This window comes from Aquarana catesbeiana, linkage group LG12, assembly GCF_042186555.1.
Source record: "Aquarana catesbeiana isolate 2022-GZ linkage group LG12, ASM4218655v1, whole genome shotgun sequence".
In the NCBI taxonomy this organism is placed as follows: domain Eukaryota; kingdom Metazoa; phylum Chordata; class Amphibia; order Anura; family Ranidae; genus Aquarana; species Aquarana catesbeiana.
In genome coordinates this window covers 202,451,981-202,478,780 of record NC_133335.1, presented here as the reverse complement: position 1 = coordinate 202,478,780, position 26,800 = coordinate 202,451,981, and the positions used below count along the sequence as shown (strand labels likewise).

Sequence of the window (26,800 nt, the reverse complement as noted above, 5' to 3'; positions counted from 1 at the left end):
TATTTAAAACACGTAGCATGACAAATAAATTCTGCCTACATTGGCTAGCTAGAGAGCAACCTGGTTAGAATGGGTTACTATCATTGTTACAGTTAATTGTCAAAAGAGTTATTTCAGGGATGGACTAATTAATGTAAAACTCAGGACTCAATTAGCGAGGTCTTTGAGCCAGCAGATATTTTAAGGGCCCTTTAACACCGCATTGTGCTGACCACAAAGCATGGCAAAGCCTGACAGCATTGCAGTGTTTTGTGATTTACTTTGAAGGGCAGTCCAATACTTCTAGGTTGCATAGCACACAGATGGAAACCATCTCTGCATTGAGGCATGCTGCTTTAAAAAAAAAAAAAAAATTGGGCATGTCCGACTTTCAGTGGAATGAGGTCCATGGCAGCCTATTCAAAATTAATTAACCACCTTAACGCAATGTAACTCGTGAACACCACACATTACCTGGTTAACGTTACCAGAATGCGTTAGGTTTCAATGGGACCTTAAGTGGCCAGGCACCTGGGTTAGCTAATGTGGTTGCTTCTTTTGAGTGTTTCTCCTTCTCCTGAATATGAGCTTGTTGGAGTTATTTTAACATTATGGTAAAAGTAGGCGTCAATACCTATTGCCAATGGACTGACTTCTGAACACTTCCATTGGGTTTTAAGTACACAAGCAGATTAATCTGTCTGAACCTGATGCAGTTGGCTGATCTACAGTAGATATGGGCATCAGTAATGACCGAACACAACTAAAGACATGTCCAGGCTGTCCAGAAGCAGCCAGTACAAGAACACGCACAAATAAGGCAATTGTACATGCACAACCGCCACCCAAGCCCTTTAGTAACTAAGCAAGTATCTATTAGCCTTGTATGTTTGAGCTGGGCAGATAACAAGGTGGATCTAAACCTATCTTTCTTGGCAAAGTAATCCCTGCATAGACAACTTTGGCTCTCAAACACTTGCAATTGAAAGACGAATAAAGAGATGCATGCTTTAAACATGGAAGTATGGAAGTCATCTTACCTTAAGCTCTTTGATTTTGGTTGGAGTGGTCACTTCTTCCTCTTCTCCTTCGTCTTCGTCTTCTTCTTCTCCACCCGGAGTTGCCTTGTGATTTTTCTCTGGGGTGGATTCATGATTCTCATTTAGAGCACTCTGTTTAGAAATTCCTTTAAAGAGCAGTGAGTGGGTGTATATGAATATGAGGCAAGAAGATATAAATATAAAATGATATTGCAGATGTGTTAGTAATGGATTTCATAGTTGTAATTCTTTCTATGGGTTATATTTATAAAGGAGTACCATTCTACAGTAAAACCTACAAAAATATACAATGAAATAACTGAGAAGTATATAAAAGAACTCAAACAGGAGAAAAAAAGAAAGGATTTCTTGACCATAGCAGCCAATCATATGCCCGATTTTGATAATCAACACAGACTGATATATGAAACAAATTTTCTAGGTTTCATTACCCAGCCCTTCGAACAACCCTTAATAAATAGAGATGTTTCTCATAGCCCAGTGCGTTATCCCTCATTTTGTCAAAATCTTAATGTTCTAAACATATAACTGTTTTATCTGCATTCTACATTGGCCAAGGAAAGCTGCAGCCTTGCAGTGCTAGTGTTTTGGCTTGATTCCAACCAGGGAAATTGTCTGATGTGGAAATTTTGACTTTGTCTAATGTGTGCAAAAATGTCCTTCAACATTCCAAAACATATTGCCTACTGGCTAAGTCTACTGGCTTCTACCCAAATTTGGCCACAGAATAAGTTTATCTATATGGCTATGATAGGTAAAATCTAGACTATAAGATCAGGAACAGGTATAAAAAATGAATTTATCAGGTCCCTATACATTTTAAAATACAGGGGTTGGAAAATATGAAAACACTACATAATTTGCAGGTGTGAAAGCGACGACATGTTTTGCATTGAAATCGGAAGTGATGTAAGGTTCACACTGGCATTAAAAGCAGGCGTTTGAGGGGTCGTTAAAAAGGCCCCTACAATGCCTATGCAAATGATACTATGGACAGCACGCAGTGCTGTTCACATTATAAAAACATGAAGCGTTACCCCGGCGTTGATTCCAAACTGAAGCTTCAAGTTGAGTCAAGAAGCGATTGAAGCCTGTCAACGCCTCCCAATCAAGTTTATGGTAACGCACCGCAACCGCACTGGCATATGGTTGTGGTGCATTTGCAGCATGGTTGTGGCGCATTAGTACAATGAGAATTTTTGCTGGTTGTTAAGGAGCGGATCGGGCTTCCCTGCTAACTGCTAAAAAAAAAAAACCTGTTGGTAAAAAGAAAAAAGTCAATGCCCCCCCTCAAAATGCATACTAGACCCTTAGGTCTGGTATGGATTTTAAGGGGAACCCCACGCAAAAAAAACCTAAATGTTGTGGGGTCCCCCCAAATTCCATACCAGACCCTTATCTGAGCACGAATATCTTGTCCACCCTGGATTAACACCATTGTCAGATAATAGTTAGGACCGCAGTATATAAGATGCCTTGACATGGGCACTGCGTCTTCCACATACAGTATATTTGCAAATGTGTGCAACAAAGCCCTCCGTTTTTAATGTATATTATTAGACAGGGTTAATTTGGTTTGTTTGCAGGCTGGGGTAGTTACCATCTTTTTGTTTAGGTTGTTTGCTGATTTGGTGTGGGGGCACATTGGATACCTTCAGCTGTCATTGTGCTAATGCTGGGTGTCCAATTTGTCCCTATGCCTTTGAAGAGGAGGCTCCCTCCAGGCAAACCTTAATTTAAACACTGCATTATGTGCTCTAACTTGGAGACTCTCAAAACTATAGAGTTAGGACCACAATATACAGAAGACCCTTGACGTGGGCACTGCGGTTTCCACTTTTATTTTCGCAAATGTAGGCGGCAAAACCCTCTGTTTTTAATGTGAATTGTTAGACATGGTCAGTTTGGTTTGTTTGCAGGCTAGTTGGTAAGTGTGCTGGGAAATGTTTGTCTGTTTGCCATTGTCAGATGATGCCAGAGCTTACCCGGATGGATGACGCTACTGCACTTCCCCACATGACATTGTTTGGGCCAGACAACTGGCTGCTCATGCCATAGCACTGTCACATGAAGCGGGAGAGCTGGGTGGCCATATGCCCCGAAGCTCTGCTCTGTTAGATCTGTGTAGCAAGGAAGTAGCAAAGGAGCACAGTATTGAGTATAATTTTCAAGGTGAAAGGCTGTTATCAGACACTATAATTTAGCCCTGTATATGTAAATGACCGTGTCTCTTTAAGGGATCCCACACAAATATCACACCTTGGAAGAAAACCTGTACTGAGAGGAATATGATGGTTGCCATTACTGATCTACTTCAAGAAATGTTAGATGTATGGCCTTCTCTGGCCTCAATACTTTCAGATGCATTAACAAAATATTAAACATGCAAATCAAGAAAGCTAGGTCAGCAAATGCATTGAATCAGCATGACAGCTAGGAAGATAGTATTTTCCATAGAGGAGGTAATTAATGGCAGCTTCCAATACTTCCTTAGTACATATTTCTTAAACCACCTACGGAAGGGTCCTTCAGGAGAACAAGGGACTGCATACCTTGACAGTTGCAATTTCCATTAATTTCAGCAACATGAATTGCAAGGTGACTTTATCCAATTCCTGAAAGCTTCTGTGTATTGAGCCATTTATATTAATAGATTCTTTTCTGAGGTGTCAGGTATTGCATAGTGGGTGTCAAGCCCACGCACCTCTTAATAAGATCAGTAGAACGGCAATAGCCTGTGTTATGTAATTCTCTCATTTTTGTATTCTACCTGCATCATCAGTGACATTCAAACTTCCAAAGCAGGTTTTAATCTGATTGGTGGCTGTGTGAAACTTCCTAGTGCTAACATATTTTTTTTACATCGAGTTTACTGATTGTGTTCCTGCATCTCCAGCAGGTGTGTTCCAGGATCACCAGATAACAGACAGAATAGAATAGGGGACTGATGCAGTGTAGCAGTGTCTGGATGAAGGGTCAAACTGCTCAGAAGGTAAGCTATGCTCCCTCTCAAGGTATAAAGTGACAGTAAACCATAATTCTCTTTTTTCATAAAACCATTTTTACAAATCGGCAACATAACAGCGCTGCAATTGTTTTATATAAAAATTACTTCTTGCTGTGCATACAATCTTGCTGTTAAAGGCCGAATGTGTCCTCTTCCCCCTCACGTTCTTTCTACTCAAATGAGCAATGCACATAATTTGCAGTCATGTACACAGCTCTATTGACACTACAATTCCCATAATTCCAAGTGTCATTCTTCTTTCATTGAGCATGTGCTGTATTGAGACTCATGTGTGCTCTGTTGTTCTGGGGGATGGAGATAAATGGATAGCGATTAGGTTGAGGGGAGGATTGAAGTATATATGTGCCAGCACTGTGTGCCTCCGCGTGTACATCGGTAGTCTCTAGGGAATGAACACTAGAGGGTGGCTGCTTTCCAACGCACAGGGACCATGGAGAACGAACGTTGCCACCCTCTACCAGAAAGTCAAAGAACTGCAGCAAGGCTAATTTGGGAGAGGTTGCAGATCACTTTGAGCAATAAAAAGTTCTGTTTTATGATGGGAATACAGAATTTTTTTTTCTTAAAGCGGTAGTAAACCGCACCAAAAGTTTTGTTTTTAAACCCTGCAAGGTAGAGGCATAATGTGCTAGTATGAATCGCATATTAGCAAATTATGAAATACTTACCTTAAAACAAAGCCCCCCAGCGCTGCGCTGTCACCGCTGACAGGCGCTTCCATCTTCACCTGGTCTTCTTTCCGGGTTCGCGTCCTCCAGCCGTCTGATTGGCTGTGCTGCGATGATGTGACTCCCACGCGGAGCTCTGAAGGGATGGCACGCCGGCTGCATGCAGTCTGAATATCTCCTAAACAGTACAGGTTTAGGAGATATTCACTGTAACTACAGGTAAGCTTTGTTATAGGCTTACCTGTAGGTATAAGTGCCCAAAAAGGCTTTACTTCTACTGTGATCCTGAGCTTAGTGTCACCTTAATGCTCAATTTTTACTGGAGTGTGCCTTTAGGGTAAAAATAACTACAACCTCAACCTAAAAGAAGGAAATTAGGTTTGCTGGATTCAAGCATTTCGAGGAACCACTTTATTTGTAAATGTTGCATATATGTACATGTTGCACGTACCCCCTTCGGCACTCTGAGACAGGGTATATCGCTTGCTGGCGGATCTCTTGAAGTTAGGAGCCGGCCGGTCTATCAGAGCACTTGCTTGCTGGGTCTGCGCCTGCGTACGCCCGCTGTATCGGAATTTGGAGCCCATCACTAGGAAGCCCTTGGGGGCAGGCTCTGGAGAGACCAGCCTGGGTATGAGATAGAAGGGGTTAATTTTTGCTTTTTGTAAGCAGCATTTTTTTTTTTTTTACGCAGCAGTAGTTTTATGATTAAAGCAAAGGACACTGCAGAGCCAACTTTGACACTGTAATCTGGTTTGTTGTGGTGTTATTGTCTGACCTTAGACATGATCTGTGCATTGCAGAGCCTGCTCATTGTGTTGTAAACATACTAGTATTACACAAGACAGCCATGTCTCTGTGTAGTCAGGTGCTTGGCTAAGAATGGAGAGTTAGAGAAACACTGACTGCAATTGCTCTCAGTAGCTGCTGCCCTGTGGTGCTAAACTGGGTAATGGCAACAAGAGGAGGGGTCTGTTGAGCGGGAAGAGTTCAATAGACTGAGTCAGGCAGCACTGCAATGTGGGAACTGTAGTCCAGAGGAGAGAGACTCTACTGTATTCAATAGCTTTTAAACTGCATTTCCCAGGAGGAGATTGCCAGGAGGAGGGGAAAGAGCTGCATTTTTTTAGGCTGTACAGGACATAGCTTCCTCTTGCCACGAGGGAGCCCGGAGAGTGCACATTGCTGTCCATTGTGCACCACCGCTGCTGCATAATGATGGCCGCATATGGAGTGCTGACTCTAGATGTGCCAACAGCCAGAGTCACCTGGGTGCAGAGCAGAGAGTGGACTAATAGCTGTGTGTGACCAGATGGTGAGCTGCATTATCACTGGGACTGGTGAGCTGCTGCTGTGAGGATTTACTATTTGCTGCTAGAGAGACTGAGCCCTTTAGGAACTGACCATAAAACCATCTAGTAGCCATATTGCTGCCTGCAGACTTAACTAGTACTATTCTCACATGCTCCAATGATACAACTGGGGCCCCGACACTAGCTGGCGGAAGAGTTAGGAATAAAGATTGTCCCTTTTCAGCGGCTACACAGAGATCTTAATCTATTACTCATGCTAAGAGGTACACCTCAGGGGACATTGCACCATATCCTATCCATTCTTCTAGAGTGCACTTTAGACTAGTCACAGTATTATCATTCACATTGCAGATGCTTAGCTGTACTGTTTTTTGCTGACGTTTCATGGGTTAGTCCTAGTGTAGTGGTATAGAACTCTATTCTAAGTTACTTTGGCATAGTGATTATACTGTCTAACAGACGGTGTCTGAACCTACCTTCTGTGTACTCATTTATGCCCAAACCACCATTTATTCTAACCCATACCAATGCATTGGAGTTGATTTACTAACACTGGAGAGTGCAAAAGATTGCAGGGAGGGAGGGGAGAGAGGTGATCTTCCTTCCGGTGCCGTGGAGCCCCAGGAGGAAGTGGGAGCTGGATGCCTCTAAAAAGAGGGTATCACCCCCCCCCCCCCGCCAAAAAAAAAAAAAATGACATGCCAAATGTGGCATCTCAGGGGGTCACCTGCACTTAAAGCGGAAGTTCCATTTTTGGGTGGAACTCCGCTTCTAATTCTGCGCTGAGGTGCTTGGGTAGCCCATTCAAAATGAAAGGGCTTTCTTACTACAGTGCACTTTTAACACACAAACTATTGCATATTGAAACCAAATGAACCTAAAACCTAGTACACGCTAGTAATTTTTGTTCTTCAACACAGCAGGGCTGAATGAAAAAAACTGACAGCTGAGGAGGAGCCGCTGTACAAACTATCCAATGATGGCACAGCGATCTCCCCTGCTGTTCTATTGTGTTCTGACAGGGGGATGCCCCCCTTGCCAGAACACTCCGGTCAGCACACTCAGCCATTGGCTGGCTTCTGGCGGACCGACTGCAGTACACACGGGCCGAATGTCGGCCGGTTTCTATTGAACCGACCGATGCCACCCAACATCCGGCCCCTGTGTACTAGGGTTTAGTCTTAATTGAAGCAGAGGAGAGAGAACCTTTTGCTGTTTTTTTTTTTACTAATGCTTATCCATAAATTTCAGCTGTTTTTGTGCATCCTGATTATTATCTCGATCTGTGGATATTTATTCAGTAGTAAATAGTAATAGTGCAGGCAAGTCAAACTAGTCTGTGTATTAAAGATTAAAACAATAGGCACTCAAGCTGTTCTCCAGTTGGTAAGTTACATTTCCTTACATAATTTTGCAGCTAAATACTTTCATTGCTATTAAATATGTTTAAATGTTAACTATAACGTTAAAGAGGAGCTCCGGTCGGTTATAAAAAGATTACAAGTCAGCAGCTACAAATACTGTAGCTGCTGACATTTAATATAGAGACACTTACCTGTCCAGGGATCCAGTGCTGTCATCACCCAGGCCGGTTCTTCACTGGGCTACGGGTCTCCAGGCGCCACCATTTTGCTTGTGGGAAGATGGCTGTTACTTCTTAGTGTTTCACAGCCCAATTTTCACTGCGCATGCGTGGGACGCGGTGTGCTTTCTCAATGTTCTGCAGTCTCCTGGGACATGTGACGTGTCCCAGGAGGTTGGGGGATAGGGGTGTGTGTGTAGGGGGGGGGGGTCGGTTGTAGGATGGGAGGGTCCGCCAACCTAGGTTAACAGAGCGGAAGTGGAAGTAGGTACCTGTCAGAAATAGGCACTCGCTACCACAAAAAAAAAAAAATTCACATTGATAATAGGGGAGGGGGGAAGAGGGAGGTTGAGTGGAACTTCCCTTTTCAGGTCAAGTTCCAATTTACGTTCCAAAGTCTCAATCTTTTTCTGGAATTAGGTAGGTGTGGTCTGTTGTAAAGTATAGTACTGTATAAATCTAGTTAAAAAAAAAATAATACTGTCTGAACTGATGTTAGTGAAATCCTATAAACTCACCTAAAGAATGTGTGATGCTCTATGCAAACCTTCCAGAGGCGTTTTGCGGCTCGATGATTTGGTAGTTTGAACCCGATGGTGCTCTCAAACTGCTCATACTAGAACAAAGAACAAGTGGGATACCAATTAGACGCCTTATAGCTGCTTGTAAAAGTTCCATTATAATGCAGCTGTTTTATGAAATCTTAAAGTGGATGTAAACCCACTTTCATCCTTTGTAAACTACTGCCATAGTGGTTATCTATAAGGATATACATGCCTCCTGCATGTATCTTCACCTGTCAAATGTCTCCCCTCTGTCTGTTATGAGACCCGAAAAACGGCAGATTCTGTGGGTGGGTCTGTTGTCTGGAGCTCGGTGGGTGGAGTCATGATGTCAGTAGACTCCCCGCCCACCTCTACACTCCCCTTGTCAACATGCATTTTCTTCTGTGTATTTCTTACACTGAACTTCTGCTATGATCACTAACATCCAGTCAAAACCCAGAAAAGTCACCACATGACTTCAGCATGCCAAATCATGCTGAGGCGTGGAGCAGCCAATCCTGGGAAAGCTGGAGAAGAAAGGAGGAGGGGATCTGAAGTACACAGAATGTCTCTCTCAGGCTCCTGCATGAGATATGTAAATCACCTGTCACTCACAGAAAGGGACAAAAATGGACTCCTATTTCTCTGTCTGTCTGTTTTTATCTCACTGAGAATAGATAGGAGGATTGCTCAGAGCTGGATTAACTCTTCGTGGCCAGACTGGGCACAGATGACATGAAATCCTATTCTGTACAAGGTGCAAGCCTTAATTAAAAAAAATTTTTTCGGGTTTACATCCACTTTTATTAAAGGATAAATTAGGTGTAACCAACTGGAAATGACTGGTGAAATCTAACTGGACAAAAGCATTATTTGCTTTTCCTCCAGTATTCATACATCATCTTCATCAATCAAATTAAAGAAAAACTATTTCTATTTTTGCAATCTCTATTGTACTTTTTACACCACTTACCTCACCCGGCCGGATCTTGATATAGAAATTACTCCTCTTGTAAGAAATCTTTAAGATTTTGGGCCAGGCAAATCTGTTTATTCTCAGACGGTCTCTGTATATCAGAAGCCCATTGGCACAGACGCCTAGCATTATATCTATACCTTCAGAATCCTGGGAGGGGGGAAAAAAGCGTAGTGTAAAAATACGTTGGATAATTATTTCAGATATAGTACCAAGCCTGAAATTACATTATTTACCACAAAAAGACACATTTAGTGCAAGCCATTCTATAGCCAATGTTTTAGTGATTAACCCCATTCTCAGCACCATATAGTACATTTAGGAATCCTGCAGTTCTTAAAACATTAACCAGGAAATTTCTTCAAATGCAGGACAGAACCAGTATGTTAATAAGAATCTCCATGAAAAAGTTTACTTTCAATATTTTTTGATTAAAGGTTTGAAAATACAAGTACGGAGGTACAGTGGAGAAGACAGTTCAACTATATGCAACAATTACATAATAGCTGTGGAGTGACTCTGTACTGACAATAATTATATTAAAGTAACATTGCACCATAAGGATTCTACTTCTACAATACGTTAGCCCTTCTCCACAAAGTGATCACCAAAGCTCACTGAAAGGCCTGGCATGTCTTTGCTTTGGGCGCACTACTGCCTCATACAAGGTAGTACTTTAGCGGCCAATCGCCAGGCACAGGCAGCGAACGTTATATGCTGATTCTATGTTATATGCTGATTCTAAAGCCTAGTACACACAGGCCCAATGTCGGGCGGCATCGGCCGGTCCAATAGAAACCATGCAACATTCGGCCCGTATGTACCGTTTGCCCAGCTTCTGTTGATGGGGCATAACCGAAAGACGTCTGCCGATCGTCTCCTGAGTTCTGGTAGGGAGGGGGGGCATGTCCCCCTGTCAGAACACAATAGCACAGCAGGGGAGATCACTGTACTAACATCGGATAGTTAGTACAGTGGCTCCTCCTGAGCTGTCTTTTTTTTCCGTTCAGCTCTGCTGGGTTGAACGGAAAAAAAACTATTGTGTGTACAAGGCTCAAGTTTCATGTATGCTTTGAGATTGGCTCAACCACTCTCCACCTTCCAAGTCTTCCCAATGGCATTTACCTTAGCATGGTGCAGATCCACTCCATACATTGATAGTTTTTTGGCATTTTCTAGAAAATGTATTTCAGCTTCAGCTGGCGTCATTCCCCTGTTTTGAAAAAACATACATAGATATTAGTTTTAGCCCAGGTCAATGTGACCTAAACCCAATGGTCTCTCCAGAAAGGAAAACCTCAGCACTTGAGTTTGAAGAATTTGAATGTCAAGGTCTTGCCATTGGAGTTGTTGTGATCTCACAGACCCATAACCATGTTGGGCAGGGAGGACATTTTCCATGGTTTTTATTTTTTTTATTTTATATATACTATAAAAACTGCATCGGAGGGGGTGGGAACACCTTAAGGGGAGCAAGTACACCTACGACTCCAAGGGAAAAGTGAATCCAGAGCTATGGCAAGGAGTTTTAATATTCTTGTTTCACTTTCTAAAGGAAGAGGAGAAGACTAAGTAGACGCAGGGGTCTCCAAACTATGGTCCTCCAGTTGTTCAGGAACTACAATTCCCATAATGCCTAGTCATGTCTGTGAATGTCAGAGTTTTACAATGCCTCATGGGTCTTGTAGTTCCGCAACAGCTGGAAGGCCGTAGTTTGGAGATCCCTGGAGTAGAGTAACTAAAGTAAATAGTAACAATGTTGTAATATACAATTAATCTATCTCTCTCTATCCCACCACAATATAATAACCTGCTGCTGTATCTATAGTTGTAGATATATACAAATTTATTTTACTCTTATACATCAAGTGTGAAATCTAAATTAAATGAAAAAAAGTATATATATATATAAATATATATATATATATATATATATCGGACTTTCCCACAACAAGTTTTGTTGTGGGAAAGTCCGATCGTGTGTCCGTCGCACAAAAGTTCACGCATGCTCTGAATCAAGCAGAAGGAGCCACACTGGCTATTGCACTTCCTTTTTCCCGGCTCGTTGCACGTCTTGTACGTCACCGCGTTCTCACGTTCGGAATTTTTGGCCAACATTTGTGTGACCGTGTGCATGCAAGACAAGTTTGAGCCAACATCCTTCGAAAAAAAAAAATCCACGGTTTTGTTGTCGGAAAATCCAATCGTGTGTACAGGGCATAATTGTATTTGTTTGTTTTTTTTAGTGTACAATAAAAAAATTGTGGAGAATAATACTTGGCTATGTGTTTTATTTCAAATGACAGTTTGGGAGTATGCAGTTACATTTAAAAAAATACAATGTAAAATTAACAAGGGACACCAACATAATTGTATCTTTGTTCTTAAAAACTACGGGATAATGGTGTTGTGGTAACTTGCCTAAAAAAAAAAAATAAATAAATAAAAAATAATAATATTATTCTTGATATCACTAGAAAATAAAAGCCTTGTAAAATACGTTTGCAATAACTCCATCAGTATCACCAGCAAAACAGCTTCATTAATATCCCATTAAAGAAGAAGAGAATTGTGCGCTGCATTTCGAGATTTCATAATTTGCCACGTCATGAATGTTAATTCTCCATTACGAACGCTAGTGTACAAGACCGACCGCTTCTGGCTCGTCCTTGCTTCCGAGCATGCGTGTTTGTACTTTGGACTTTTGTCTGGTGGACTTGTGTACACACGCTCGGAAAATCTGACAACACACATTTATCCGCGGAAAATTTTAAAGCCTGCCATCCAACATTTGTCCGTGGAAAATCCGACAACAGTTGTCCAATGGAGCGCACAAACGGTCGGATTTTCCGCCAACAGCCTGACATCACACATTTCCCGTCGGAAAATCTGATCGTGTGTACGAAGATTTAGTGCCTTGCCAACTTTTTGTTGCCCTGTCCCAACTTTTTTGAGACATGTTGCTGCAATCAATTTCAAAATGACCTTACTTTTTTCTTAAAATGGTATGTTTTCTCAGTTTAAATATTTGATATGTTTTATATTTTCTGTTGTGAATAAAATATGGGATTTTGAGATTTACAAATCATTGCATTCTGTTTTTATGTAGATTTTACACAGCGTCCAAACTATTTTAGAATTGGGGTGGTACGTACAATATGCATCTTGTATTTGGACAATATTTGCTTATCCAAAATTTTAGCTGTAAACCACTAAAACGTACTTTAACCACTTGCCGCCCGCCATATAGCAAAATGACGGCGGCAAAGTGGTTTCAATATTCTGACTGGACATCATATGACGTCCGGCAGGATATCAAGCCACTGCATGCCCCCCGGGGGCGCGCATCGCGGCGATCGTTGTTGCGGTGTGTCAGTCTGACACCCCGCAACACCGATCTAGGTAAAGAGTCTCTGATGGAGACTCTTTACCACGCGATCAGCCATGTCCAATCACAGTGTAAACAGGAAGAGCCGGTGATTGGCTTTTATCACTTGCGTCTGTCAGACGCGAGTAGAGGAGAGCCGATCGGCTGCTCCTCTGACAGGGGGGGGTCTATGCTGATTGATTATCAGCGCAGCCCCCCCCGAGGATGTGCACACTGGACCACCAGGGATGCCACTAGGACCACCAGGGATACCACCACTAGTCACCACCAGGTATGCCACCCTAGACCACCAGGCATGCCAATCAGTGCCCACAATGGATGCCAATCAGTGCTCACAATAGGCATCACTGATTGGCAGGCATTATTGTTTGGCACTGATTGGCATCCATCAGTAACATTTATTAGTGTACAGTGCCGCCTATCAGTGCCCATCTGGGCCGCCTACCAGTGACCATCTGTGCCGCCTACAAGTGCTCATCAGTGCTGCATATCAGGGCCCATCAGTGCCACCTATCAGTGCCGCATATTAGCGCCCATCATCAGTGCCACCTCATCGGTGCCCATCAGTGCCGCCTTATCAGTGCCCGTCAGTGCAGCCCCATCAGTGAGGAAGGAGAAAAATTACTTGTTTACAAAGTTTTGTAACAGAAACAAAAAAAAACTTTTTTTTTAATTTTCGGTCTTTTTTTTAATTTGTTTAGCAGAAAATAAAAATCCCAGAGGTGATCAAATGACCAAGAGAAAGCTCTATTTGTGAGAACAAAATGATAAAAACTTAGTTTGGGTACTGTGTAGCATGACCGCGCAATTGTCATTCAAAGTGCGACAGCGCTGAAAGCTGAAAATTGGTCTGGGCAGGAAGGTGTATAAGTGCCTTGTATTGAAGTGGTTAAATAATTTATTTCTACATAGTTTAATAAATCCATCCTCTCCACTCCCCAGGGAACACTAACTCTGCTGTGGCCCTGTACTTCCCAGTGCAGCTCTCCCATGAATGATCTCACCATAAACATAGAAGATGTACTGTCTGTGTTGGTGGGGTGCAGCTTGGAGAAGTGCAGTAAGGTGGCCCTGATTTTGAGTTGCTACACCTAGATATCTGGTGACTAAAAACATTCATAGAATTAACATCTAATATTATTTATAGCTGTAATTAAACAATGACATGGGAATGCTAAGGAATTATTCTAAATGTTTTTTTAATTTTATTTCCAATGATGGCAGATTTTACCATATTTATTTATCTCCATTTGGACCAACGTTTCTTAAATTTGTAAAGAATTAAACTTGATGAACCTGTGACTTTTTCAGATGAATAAAAACAGCAATGCTATGTTTGATACACATTTAATTACCCATATGCTCAGTTGCAGTGATAAAAAGTCTTTTTGCACCCCTGGGGTAAAGATCTGTGCTTGTATTTCTCAGAAATTGCACAGCACCCACACACTTATGTCATCATCGTGTTTATTTCTGTGGTACAGATTGCAGATTGCCTTGGGCATACTGCCTGTGTAGCTGTACAAAAATGTATATGAAGGCCCACCAATCACATCATCAGGAATGATCAGGGGTACTTATATGGGCAGCAGTGAAGGTAGGACCCTTCATTTGCTCACCCCACCCTGCACTTCTGATTGTTTTAACCATCAGTACCATTGTCTGAGGGCTGTTGTTGGGGATCAAATGTTTAGGGATGTTGGGAGGACTCTTTACTTCACATTTTCTATCTGCCCTGCTTGCCCTTGACTGGACAGCTTTAGTATTTGACCTCCAGAAGATTTACACCCTTCCTGACCAGGCCATTTTTTTTTTTTTTTGCGATACTGTGCTGCGTTACTCTAAGGGTCCTTTCACACTGGGGCGGTTTGCAGGCGCTATTGCGCTAATAATAGCGCCTGCAAACCGACCCAAAAGTGCCGCTGCTTTCACACTGGAGCGATGCGCTGGCAAGACAGTAAAAAAAGTCCTGCCAGCAGCATCTTCGGAGCGGTGAAGGAGCGGATTGTATGCCGCTCCTTTACCGCTCCTGCCCATTGAAAACAATGGGACGGCGCGGCTATACCGCCGGCAAAGCGCCTCTGCAGAGGCGCTTTGCGGTGGTTTTAACCCTTTCTCGGCCGCTAGCAGGGGGGTAAAACCGCCCCGCTAGCGGCTGCATACTGACGGTAAAGCACCGCTTACAATAGCGGCGCTTTACCGCCGACAACGCCCCCCCCCCCCCCAGTGTGAAAGGGGCCTAACTGACAATTGCGCGGTCATGCAACGCTGCACCCAAATAAAATTTATGTCCTTTTTTTCCCCACAAATAGAGCCTTCTTTTGGTGCTATTTGAATTTTTTTTTTTTTTTTGCACTATAAACAAAAAAAGACCGACAATTTTGAAAAAATAAAAAAATAAATAAAACCACAATATTTTTTACTTTCTGCTATAAAACATTTCCAATAAAAAAATTTAAAAAAATCTAATTTCTGTATCAATTTAGACCAACATATATTCTGCTACATATTTTTGGTAAAAAAATATCCCAATAAGCGTATATTGACTGCTTTGCGCAAAAGTTATAGCGTCTACAAACTATGGGATATTTTTATTTATTTATTTTTTACTAGTAATGTCGGTGATCACTAACTTAAAGCGAGGCTGTGATATTGCAGTGGACACTAACTGACACTTTTGAGACTTTTTAGGGACCAGTGACCCGAATGCAGTAATATTTCTAAAAAGATGCACTGTCACTGTATTAATGACACTGGCTGGGAAGGGGTAAACATCAAGGGTGATCAAAGGGTTAACTGTGTTCCTAGCCAGTGTTTTAGTGTACTGTGGGAGGCGCTTTTACTAGGGGAAGACGTGTATCCTAGTCCCTGCTTTGCAGAGACACAGGATCCATGCCTTCCCTCCTATCAGAAAGGCGATCTGCCTTTGACATAGGCAGACCGCTGTTCTGTCTCTGCTGGATGATCGGCAGGTGCCGGCGGATATTGTGTCCGCGGTACACGGAGATAAGCTCCCGCTATGTAAAATCGCAGCGGGAGCGGGCCGCCGGTGGCACACATGTGCGCCCTCTACTGGAAGTGAGAGGTTACATTCTAGGTAAGTGATCTGGCACAGCAGTGCCACCTTGCCACCGTATACGTAAGTTATTTGGTCGGCAAGTGGTTAAAGTATATCTAAAAACTTTTTTTTTAATAGAGAAGGGGGAGATAAAACCATTGTTTTTTTACAAACAGTAAATTCCTGTCCTGTAGTCCTAACAAGAAGTAGGAGGATATCTTTCAAATGTGAGGAAAACCTCCTCTTTAGAGAGTTGTCACAAAGAAGCGTTCCCATTGGAAAATTTCTCCTCTATTCCTGTTATAGTGGCAACTCAAAATTTTGGATTTACCCTCACATTCAGCCCTGGTGACCCTGATGATCAAAACCAGGGATAGGCAACCTTGGAGGGGTGGAGATCTACTTGAACATCTTGGAAGAGATCAAAGGTCACCAGCGCGCTGTGCACTTTTTTTTCCTCCCCATTATAAAAGAAAATTGGAAAAGATTAGGGGACAGTAGCAAGTACTGCGGAATTCAGAGATCAGTAGTATGTAACATGGAGTGCAGAGGTCAGTAATATGTAATACAGGGTTCAGAGGTCAGTAGTTTGCATTTCACAGTGCAGAGGTCAGTAGTTTGCATTTCACAGTGCAGAGGTCAGTAGTTTGCATTTCACAGTGCAGAGGTCCTTAGTACTTATTTCACAGTGCAGAGGTCCTTAGTACTTATTTCACAGTGCAGAGGTCATTAGTACTTATTTCACAGTGCAGAGGTCATTAGTACTTATTTCACAGTGCAAAGGTCATTAGTATGTATTTCACAGTGCAGAGGTCAGTAGTACTTATTTCACAGTGCAGAGGTCAGTAGTACTTATTTCACAGTGCAGAGGTCAGTAGTATGTATTTCACAGTGCAGAGGTCAGTAGTACTTATTTCACAGTGCAGAGGTCAGTAGTATGTATTCATACCTCCCAACATTTTGAGCTGGGAATGAGGGACACCTACTAGCAAATGTATGTAGGCATAGGACACGCCCCCTGCCACACCCCCTAAAAGGAAAATTAACCAAAAAAAAGGTTAATTAAATCCACAAGGGCTTTTTTACCACTAATATTCCTTTATACTGGCTTTTAAAATTCGCAAATGCAGAAATTTAGAAATTGGATGAAAGGTTTGGCACTGGGAAACACTTTTTGGTAGATAAAAAGTGCATTTTATATACAACTATAGAGATGAGACCAAAATGAGGGGCAAATGAGCAGGAATGAGGGACAGAGGGACATTGCTCCAAATCAGTGACAGCCCCTCGAAATCAGGGACAGTTGGGAGCTATGTGTATTTCGCAGTGCCAAGGTCAGTAGTACTTATTTCACAGTGCAGAGGTCAGTAGTACTTATTTCACAGTGCAGAGGTCAGTAGTACCTATTTCACAGTGCAGAGGTCAGTAGTACCTATTTCACAGTGCAGAGGTCAGTAGTACTTATTTCACAGTGCAGAGGTCAGTAGTACCTATTTCACAGTGCAGAGGTCAGTAGTACTTATTTCACAGTACAGTGGTCAGTAGTACTTATTTCACAGTGCAGAGGTCAGTAGTATGTATTTCACAGTGCAGAGGTCAGTAGTACCTATTTCACAGTGCAGAGGTCAGTAGTGTGTAAGGGTCTGTTCATACTAGAGCAGTGAATATCAGTTCCCGCTATGACACATAGAAGCAACTGTTTTCTATTTGCCCTGTTGTCACTGCAACACAGCTCGGAGGTGCGATGCAGTGAGGTGTGACATACTGCATAACTGCCTCACTGGATGGTACCGCGTGTCACCTCACAACCAACAAAACACACCATGCTGCTGTGTTCAGAGTGGACCAAGAACTGAGAGATCAGCAGTCATGTTGGGCGACTATGTGGCAGATGAGGTTTAATGTTGAGAAATGTAAAGTTATTCACTTGGGGGCTAAGAATATGCATATCATACATACTAGGGGGAGTACAACTGGGGGAATCCATGGTGGAGAAGGATCTGGGGGTTTTAGTAGATCATAAGCTCAGTAATAACATGTAATGCCAAGCTGCGGTTTCCAAAGCGAGCAAAGTCCTTTCTTGTATTAAGAGAGATATGGACTCCAGAGAGAGAGATATCATTTTGCCCCTGTTCAAATCATTAGTAAGACCTCATCTGGAATATGCAGTTCAGTTTTGGGCACCAGTTCTCAAAAAGGATATCGGGGAACTGGAGAAAGTGCAGAGAAGGGCAACCAAACTGATAAGAGGCATGGAGGAGTTTAGCTATGAGGAAAAATTAGAGGAACTGAATTTATTCACTCTTGAGAAGAGGAGATTAAGGGGGATATGATCAACATGTTCAAATATATAAGGCGTCCATATAGTGAACTTGGTGTTGAGTTATTCTCTTTACGGTCAACCCAGAGGACAAGGAGACACTCTTTACATCTACAGGAAAAGAGATTTCATCTCCAAATACAGAAAAGTTTCTTCACAGTAAGAGCTGTGAAAATGTGGAATAGACTCCCTCCAGAGGTGGTTCTGGCCAGCTCAGTAGATTGCTTTAAGAAAGGCCTGGATACTTTCCTAAATGTACATAATATAACTGGGTACTAACATTTATAGGTAAAGTTGATCCAGGGAAATCCGATTGCCTCTTGGGGGATCAGGAAGGATATTTTTCCCCTGCCGTAGCAAATTGGAGCATGCTCTGCTGGGGTTTTTTGCCTTCCTCTGGATCAACTGAGGGTATAAAATTGGGTATATTGGATTGTACGATATTTTTTATTTTATTTATTTATTGTTTTTAAGGTTGAACTGGATGGACTTGTGTCTTTTTTCAACCTGACTAACTATGTAACTTGTAACTATGTGATCGCTCAGTTCTCTGGCTGAGCCATGAACACCGTGGTCAGAGTGTGTCCCTGCGTCATACGTTGCCCTGCTCTCAGCTCTCCTCTCTCACCCCCTCCTTCCTGCCTGTCATCTCCCTCTCTCTGTCTCCATTCAGCCCCGTCCCCCGCCGCTATTATTGAAAAAAAAAAAACCTACAATTGTCACTGCCAGCCCCTCTATTAGTGGCTGGCATACCACACTGTGTAAATCATTTTAAGTGGTTGTAAAACCCTAGAAAAAAAACAAACAAAAAAAAAACCTGCAAGACAAAGGCATAATGAGCTAGTATGCATAGCCTTCTAATCTTACCTGTATGTCTTGTGCAGCTCCATCACTCTCTCCTCCAGCTCCCTCGTCTGATTGGGTGAAAAACGGAGCTCACTCACGTAATTCTCATGATGCTCCTCAGGGTCATAATCACCAAGCTCCGCTTGTACGGTATATGACCCCAGTAGAGCATGTGTAACAAAAGAACAGGGCAGACGCCCACTGATGATGTCAGCACGCAGCTGCAGGCACAGATAATACCTGGGGTGTACAGAAAAACATCATTAAAAAAAGAACCATACATTTGAATGTAATCAGTTTACATCATCTCACTTCCATTGTACAATCCCTATCTATCTAATTATCTTCTGCAAAAGAGCCACTGTTAGGTCGGCCATACGTGGAGCAACAGACAATGCCGATGCGGCTATCCCTCCTGCTGGGCCATTGTCTTCACCCGGCGGTGAGGGCGAGGGGAAGCTGTCCCCGCTGGGAGAAGACAGTGATTATCGCTAGTGGCTGTAGCAGCCGCTAACCATAATCACAAGAGAATCTGTTAGGCTGGTTGTACCCAAGTTGATCAATCAGCACATTCAGCCTACCCAATAACAGTTCAAATCTTGGCCAGTTCCTGCTGAACTGGCCAACATTCTAACCGTGTATGGCTGGCCTAAAAGGCTTCATAGCGGTGCTCTATTATTATTTTTAAAAAAAGAGAATTTCTTTATTTTTTACTAATGTTGCCGAGGCTTTAAATTGAAATGATGAAAACAAGCAATTCTTTTTGATGAGTACTTTTATTGTTTCAGAATCGCTCCCTGTTTTATGGTGGCCAACAAGTCTAAAGCATTGTATGCATGGCTAAAATGTAATTTTGGCCAATGTGTACAGCTGTCTGTTCTACAGAAGCCGGTCCAACGACCGTCTTCTGTTGAACGGGCATCCTGGAAAACCAGCATTCAACCCGCATCCGATCAGCGCTGGCCGCCAAGGGTGGCGAGCGCTATTTAGTGCGTTCTGGTGGGGGGGTCAATGCCCCTGTGAGAACACAAGGGCACAGCAGGGGAGATCGCTGCATTAATATTGGTAACTTCTCCGTTTTCTTTCGTTTAGCCTGTTGGGTTAAACGGAAAAAACTTCCAGTATATACCAGGCTTAAAGTGAAAGTCCATGCTAAAACTAAAATTCCTGCATCTATAGACCCACGATCTAACAATAACCTATATAGCCCTGTAAAGAAAAAAACAGTATACATACCTTTTTTGAAGCTGATCCGACCCAATCCCACGCTGAGCTGTCAGCCGCGGCTTCGCTGTGGAGGAGGGTGCAGAGGGCACATGTCCGACAATGGAAGCCCCATAGTAAGTCTATGGGTGATGTCACTTCTCATTCTTTTCACAGCCGTTGTCCTCTGCAGAGCTTCCGCCGCTGGAGATCGGGTCGAATTGGCTTCAGAAAAGGTATTTTATACTCATTTTTTCTTTATAGGGCTAGATAGGTTAGTGTTAGATCAAGGGTGTCTATAGATGCAGAGATTTTAGTTTTAGCATGGACTTCCACCTTAATTCTGGCCATACACAGAATGACTTTCGCCTGGTTCCTGATCAACTGGACAACTTTTGCCCTCTTGTACATCAGGAGGCTTATGGAATAGTCCCCCCCCCCCCTTCACTTTTTTTTTAGTATTTCTTTTGGAGAGGTTCTCGGACTCTATCTTTAAAACATAGATCAATCTCAGGTAATGCATAGTATTTTTTTACATGATGATTTCTGAAGTACTGTTTGCTTAGCGCATGCTATAGGCTTTAACCATTGAGAGCCACGTGGTTCACTATTACCCCAATAGACCATAATAGCATTGAGGTACCCTCACCTGGTTGCTTTGTGTCTCTTATTGTTGTTACTGGTTATACCATGTAAGAGGCCTATTAGTTTGTGGTATATATGTTGTCATTCTCAAACCACTCTCAGCCAATACCAATGGCGATTGTTCACCGTTTTGTAAGTTGTATGGCATTTAATAGGGAAATAATACAGCTACAGCATGAGCCTGCCAGACATTACCCGTGACAAACTAATGTCCACCATATCCAACTCTTTAATTTTGGTAACTAGTCCAAAAGTACACCCTGTCCTATTACAGTCACATCATTATGTTCCTCACACCTTGTAATGTCCTCTGTGAGCTGTGCTGGGTCAGGAGGGTAAAATTTCACTGTGAAGCCAAATGACCAGGGACTACCTGAGGAGACAGAGAGACAAGGCTGAAATCAATAGGCAGAAATGGTATTTGGAAGGAAGGGTGGAGAGGAGAGAAGGACAGAAGAGAAGGGAGAGAAGGAAGGGAAGAGATAGAGAAGGAAGGGAAGATATAGAGAAGGAAGGGAAGAGATAGAGAAGGAAGGGAAGGGATAGAAAAGGAAGGGAAGAGATGGAGAAGGAAGGGAAGGGATAGAGAAGGAAGGGAAGAGATAGAGAAGGAAGGGAAGGGATAGAAAAGGAAGGGAAGAGATAGAGAAGGAAGGGAAGAGATAGGGAAGGAAGGCAAGGGATACAGTAGGAGGTATGGAAAGAATAATAAAGGGAGAGGGAACAAAATGGATAAGAAGAAAGCAGTGAATGAGGGAAAAAGAACAGAGCGTGGGACAGAAAATAAATGGGGAAGGACAAATGGAAAGAAGAGATGGTAAGGGAAGGAGAGGACAAAAAGAGATGTGAGGGATAGGAAGAGAAGCAGGCAAAGAAAAAAAGGGAAGGGGGAGATGAATGGGGGGAGAGAATTAGGGGTTGATTTACTAAAGGCAAATAGGCTGTGCAGTTTGCAAAGTGCAGTTGCTCCAGAGCTTAGAAAATTAGGTAAAGCTTCAATTTGCAAAGAGTACCCAATCACATGCAAGGAAAATAAAAATAAAAACAGTATTTTTGCTTGCACATGATTGGATGATGGAAGTCAGCAGAGCTTCTGCTCATTTTACTAAGCTCTGGAGCAACTGCACTTGCAGAGTGCAACTGCACTTTTCAAAGTGCACAGTCTATTTGCTTTAGTAAATCAACCCCTTAAATAGAGAGAAGGGAGGCAGAAAGGAAACACGAAAAATGGAAGTGAAAGAAGGATGTGGAAATCGAGATAAGAATATGAGGAAAGAAAAGGAATGAGAGGGAGAAAAGGAAGGCAGAAAACAAATAGGAAAAACAGAATGAATCAGTGGCGGCCGCTCCATTGAGGGCGCCGCCCCCCTAATCCATGCGCTCGGCCCCTAATTCACATGCAGGGCGCTGGACACATGGATTTCAATGTGGTTTTTTTTTCTTTGAAGCACATGATTAGAGCCTGAGGCTCTAATTGGCTTAAAAAAAGGGTGCGCCCTGACTAATGTCTTCCTGCTTCTCCTCCCGGCCAATCAGGAATTGAGTCTTAGGACTCCCGGCCAATCGGGTCTCAGGACCCACTTCCTGTTCGGTCGGGAGGAGAAGCAACGCCTGTACAAGCTGGAGCGAGGAGCAGGTAAGGCCGGACTGATCGTCCCGCGGAAGGGAGGAGTGGTGGCGAGAGTGAGGAGGGCAGGTTTGTTTGCCGCCCCCCCAAAAAAAATATTGAGCACCAGCTGCCACTGGAATGAATGGAAAGGAGAAAAGGAAGGCAGAGAAGGAAGACAAGGGAGGAGGTAGGAAAATAATATGAGAACATGAAGGTAAAGAAAGAAGAGAGAGAAAGGAATACAAGTGAGAGGAGATGGTAAAAAAAAGAGAAGGAAGGGAGGGAAGCAAGAAAAGAAGGTTTGTTAAGACAGAAGGCAAAATTACCAATGATATCAGTGGAGATTTTGTTTTACCTTCCCTTGGATCAACCCCACTTGAATTTGTAAAATGTAAAACTCTCTGTCACCTCATTAAAAATGTTAAAGGGACTGATAGAGAAAAAGAAAATGAATGACCAGAAAGAAACAAAGATGGAGACAGAGACAATATTCCACACTCACTTCTGATCTGTTTTTTTATCTCCTTGGAGGGATCCAGCCAATTCTGAAAGACGAAAATGACAAGTTTAGGGCAGAAGAGTGACAAAGCTACTTGCAGTTTGGTGTTACTTCCAGCCATGTGGTTATCAATGGAAGCTTGTTATCTTGATATAAACAGCCTTATGCCCCGTACACACGGTCGGATTTTCCGACGGAAAATGTGTGATAGGACCTTGTTGTCGGAAATTCCGACCGTGTGTGGGCTCCATCACACATTTTCCATCAGATTTTCCGACACACAAAGTTTGAGAGCAGGCTATAAATTTTCCGACAACAAAATCCGTTGTCGGAATTTCCGATCGTGTGTACACAAATCCGACACACAAAGTGCCACGCATGCTCAGAATAAATAAAGAGATGAAAGCTATTGGCTACTGCCCCGTTTATAGTCCCGACGTACGTGTTTTACGTCACCGCGTTCAGAACAATCGGATTTTCTGACAACTTTTGTGACCGTGTGTATGCAAGACAAGTTTGAGCCAACATCCGTCTGAAAAAATCCTAGGATTTTGTTGTCGGAATGTCCGATCAATGTCCGACCGTGTGTACGGAGCATTACAGTGAGAAATGTGGATGGCCATATTGGTGACTCTATTAAAGTTCTTCATACATGATGTAGACGGATTAATTCTGGGATTATCTGCATGGATAAACCTTAGATTTGCAACATTTCTACAAATGATATAACAGTCCTAAAATCAACAAAATGGGCACTGCAGTAAAAGCATAACAGCAAACCAAGCATGACAGTGACTGCTTCACCTTCTGGCTGTCAGTGTCACAGAATGTCAACCCAAAATAGTCCTTCTCCAAGAGGTTGAGGTGTCCACAGACAGTATCAAACAGGACCTGGCCCCGCGCATGTTTCTGTAAGAGAAAAGTCAGGAAACTAAAGTTAGGCCATATACATTACCACATAGTCAGCCTTCTGAGAGGGGAATGGTCAGTAATGCTCCAACTGCAATGGTGGTTTCTCTGAAATTCAACCTAAACTATACTACACTAGTTAAAGCACCCATAAAATTTACTTTGCAGTATTCAGCAGCAATAAAGCTAAGCAACAACATTTGGAAAAAAAAAAAATTTTTTTACTCATTCTTTCCTGTCTGTTGCTAAGGTGTGCCTTGTAATCTGCCTCTTCCTCTCCCTGGTGCCTGACATCATTTCCCTCGGCGCCTGTGCTCGCTACTGCAAGATTGTGTGTCATCATTTGCCAGGAGTCAGTGGGCAGCGCCAAGGGATTTGTTGCCATCACAACGGGGCGGGCACTTCCGCCGCCCGTTGTGATGGCAACGTCAGAAGTGTACGGCGCTGCGAGCTGTACAAACTGCGCATGCGCGAGTACGGGCGGTGCATGCTGGTCACTCAGCTGAAGCTGATCCCGGAAGATAGTGCTTGTGGGCTTCACATGCTCACAAGCAATATGGAAATTGCCAGGAAAGAGGAATATAAGATATCTTCCTCTATGAAATCGGAAATCAAGCTGCGATTCATCATAGAAACATGAGTGCTATAAACAAGAATTTGAAACAAACGATATTCACCCAAAAAAAAAAAAAAAAAATTAACAGTTGAAACTCCGCTTTAATGCAGTTATGTATTCCATAAAATGCGACTAGTTACATAGTTACATAGTAGGTGGGGTTGAAAAAAGACACAAGTCCATCAAGTCCAACCCATGTGTGTGATTATGTGTCAGTATTACATTGTATATCCCTGTATGTTGCGGTCATTCAGGTGATTATCTAATAGTTTCTTGAAACTATCGATGCCCCCCGCTGAGACCACCACCTGTGGAAGGGAATTCCACATCCTTGCTGCTCTTACAGTAAAGAACCCTCTACGTAGTTTAAGGTTAAACCTCTTTTCTTCTAATTGTAATGAGTGTCCACGAGTCTTGTTAAACTCCCTTCTGCAAAAAAGTTTTATCCCTATTGTGGGGTCACCAGTACGGTATTTGTATAGTGAAATCATATCCCCTCTAAAGCGTCTCTTCTCCAGAGAGAATAAGTTCAGTGCTCGCAACCTTTCCTCATAACTAATGTCCTCCAGACCCTTTATTGGCTTTGTTGCCCTTCTTTGTACTCGCTCCATTTCCAGTACATCCTTCCTGAGGACTGGTGCCCAGAACTGGACAGCATACTCCAGGTGCGGCCGGACCAGAGTCTTGTAGAGCGGGAGAATTATCGTTTTATCTCTGGAGTTGATCATCTTTTTTAATGCCTGCCAGTTTAAAGCTGAAGTTTAGGTATGGCTCTTTTTTTGCACAGTTACATCGGTCCAACCAATCCCCGTGGAAGCTGGAAATCACTGTAGTAGGTACTGCTACTACAATGATCGCCACTAGCTTCCGAGTCTTGTGCCAGATGGCTGCCCTACTGCGTCAAGGCTCTCACTTGGCATTGGTGCCATTTAGAGAACACTTTGCATTATCTCAATGAATGCAAAGCATATTCATATTGGACAAAATGGAGATTGTGACATCACCACCCCTGCCTTTCCACCTTTTCTAGTCAGAGGACCCTTTACATTCACTGAGAAATCGGAACGCGAAAGCGAGCAAGAAATCGGAACCCAGAGTCTAGTAATGATCACCTACTACTGTGATTTCCAGATTCCACAGGAATTGGCTAGGTATGCACATGAGTACTTACAATGACCAAAGCTGCACCAATGTGAGTATGCAAAAAACCCAAACCTAAACTTCATCTTTAAATATTTGAATTGGACCTAGTACCAGCCTCCTGTAATCCTCTATACCAGGGATATGCAATTAGCGGATCTCCAGCCGTTGCAGAACTACAAGTCCCATGAGGCATAGCAAGACTCTGACAGCCACAAGCATGATCCCTGCTCTATACAGTGAAACTCTGTTTAGGAGAAGGAGGAGCAGTACTAGGAGTCAGTCAGATATGTTGCATGCAAATATACTGACTTGGAGCATACAGAGAGGAGAAGAGAGCCATTTTCTGTGCCTATCATTGATGTGTTACAGGTTGGGGGCAGGGAGGTGACTAAGGTTTTTTACTTAAAGCCTTTTTTACTCCAACACTTCATATTCCTGATATGTGGCTGCTGTACCATGTACTTGTATGAGAAAGTCTCCTGTTTTCTTTATATTACTTCCTTTATGTGAAATCGCTGGTGTTCCTGTCAGTCCCTCTGCTTTCCTATTAAAAACTGAGCACACTAAGCAGGAGAGCGCATCATGGTCAGTTCTCTAGCTATGCTAAGAGCTCAGCCTGCTCTAATCAGACTTGTCCTGACACGCCCCCCCTCCCCCCTGCACAGCGTGTCACTGGAAAGCTCAGTGTGCTGCTGCTTCTCCTCCCCCAGCTCTTAGGCTGGGTTCACACCAGTCCGGTGCAAATTCCAGCTCTGTTCTCTGTGGGAAGAGAAAAAGCAGCTGTTCAGCGCTTCCTCTCCGTTGTAGCTTCGGATCAGCTGAGCAGGGAGCAGGGGAGGTGTAGTGAGGAGGGGGGAGAGAATGCCTGTTCACAACGGAACGCATCTGCGAATCAGATGTGTTCCCATAGAAGAATATGTGCCTGCAATTCGCACCGCACTGCCTAGAAAACGCACAGGTTTTTTGGGCAATGCGGAGTGTGAATGCAACGCACATATGTGAACCAGACTGATTGAAAGTAATAGATTTTAATATGTTCTCCGAATTGGAAGCCGCATCCAATTCGCATAGGTGTGAACCCAGCCTCTTGCAGCTGAGAACAGAGGGAATGTGATCACTTATCAAAAAAGGGGAAAAGGGTATTTATAATGTTTTTTTTATTTTTTTTTATATATCTATACAAAAATGTTTTGCATTTAATTTCTATTTTAAACTGAATGGAAGGTTTTACAAGGTGATCGTTTACAATCACTTTAACTGCAGCGGATAAAAGTCAGGTCACCGGCCCGTCTGTATTGTCTGGCAAAGCTGTATAAATCTCAGGCATTAATGGACAGGCATATACATCCTTTGCAAGGAAAACCGTTTCCTTATATATTCCCTATTTTATCCATAGATTTACTGGTTTGCCT

General features: G+C 42.9%; 1 protein-coding gene across 9 annotated transcripts in view; it reads right to left on the bottom strand.

Moving 5' to 3' along the window:
• Nucleotides 1–26,800, bottom strand: part of EPB41L1 (erythrocyte membrane protein band 4.1 like 1) — a 223,362-nt gene that overhangs the window by 44,752 nt on the left and 151,810 nt on the right. For all 9 annotated transcript variants that reach the window (XM_073606505.1, XM_073606503.1, XM_073606506.1 and 6 more), the window contains exons 5-13: nucleotides 23,525–23,629; nucleotides 22,724–22,766; nucleotides 20,910–20,985; nucleotides 18,786–19,004; nucleotides 10,278–10,365; nucleotides 9,150–9,302; nucleotides 8,150–8,247; nucleotides 5,188–5,363; nucleotides 1,020–1,165 (exon numbers count right to left, since the gene is read on the bottom strand). In XM_073606505.1, the coding sequence (XP_073462606.1) occupies nucleotides 1,020–1,165; nucleotides 5,188–5,363; nucleotides 8,150–8,247; nucleotides 9,150–9,302; nucleotides 10,278–10,365; nucleotides 18,786–19,004; nucleotides 20,910–20,985; nucleotides 22,724–22,766; nucleotides 23,525–23,629 (1,104 nt within the window). The remainder of the gene's footprint in view (nucleotides 1–1,019; nucleotides 1,166–5,187; nucleotides 5,364–8,149; nucleotides 8,248–9,149; nucleotides 9,303–10,277; nucleotides 10,366–18,785; nucleotides 19,005–20,909; nucleotides 20,986–22,723; nucleotides 22,767–23,524; nucleotides 23,630–26,800) is intronic.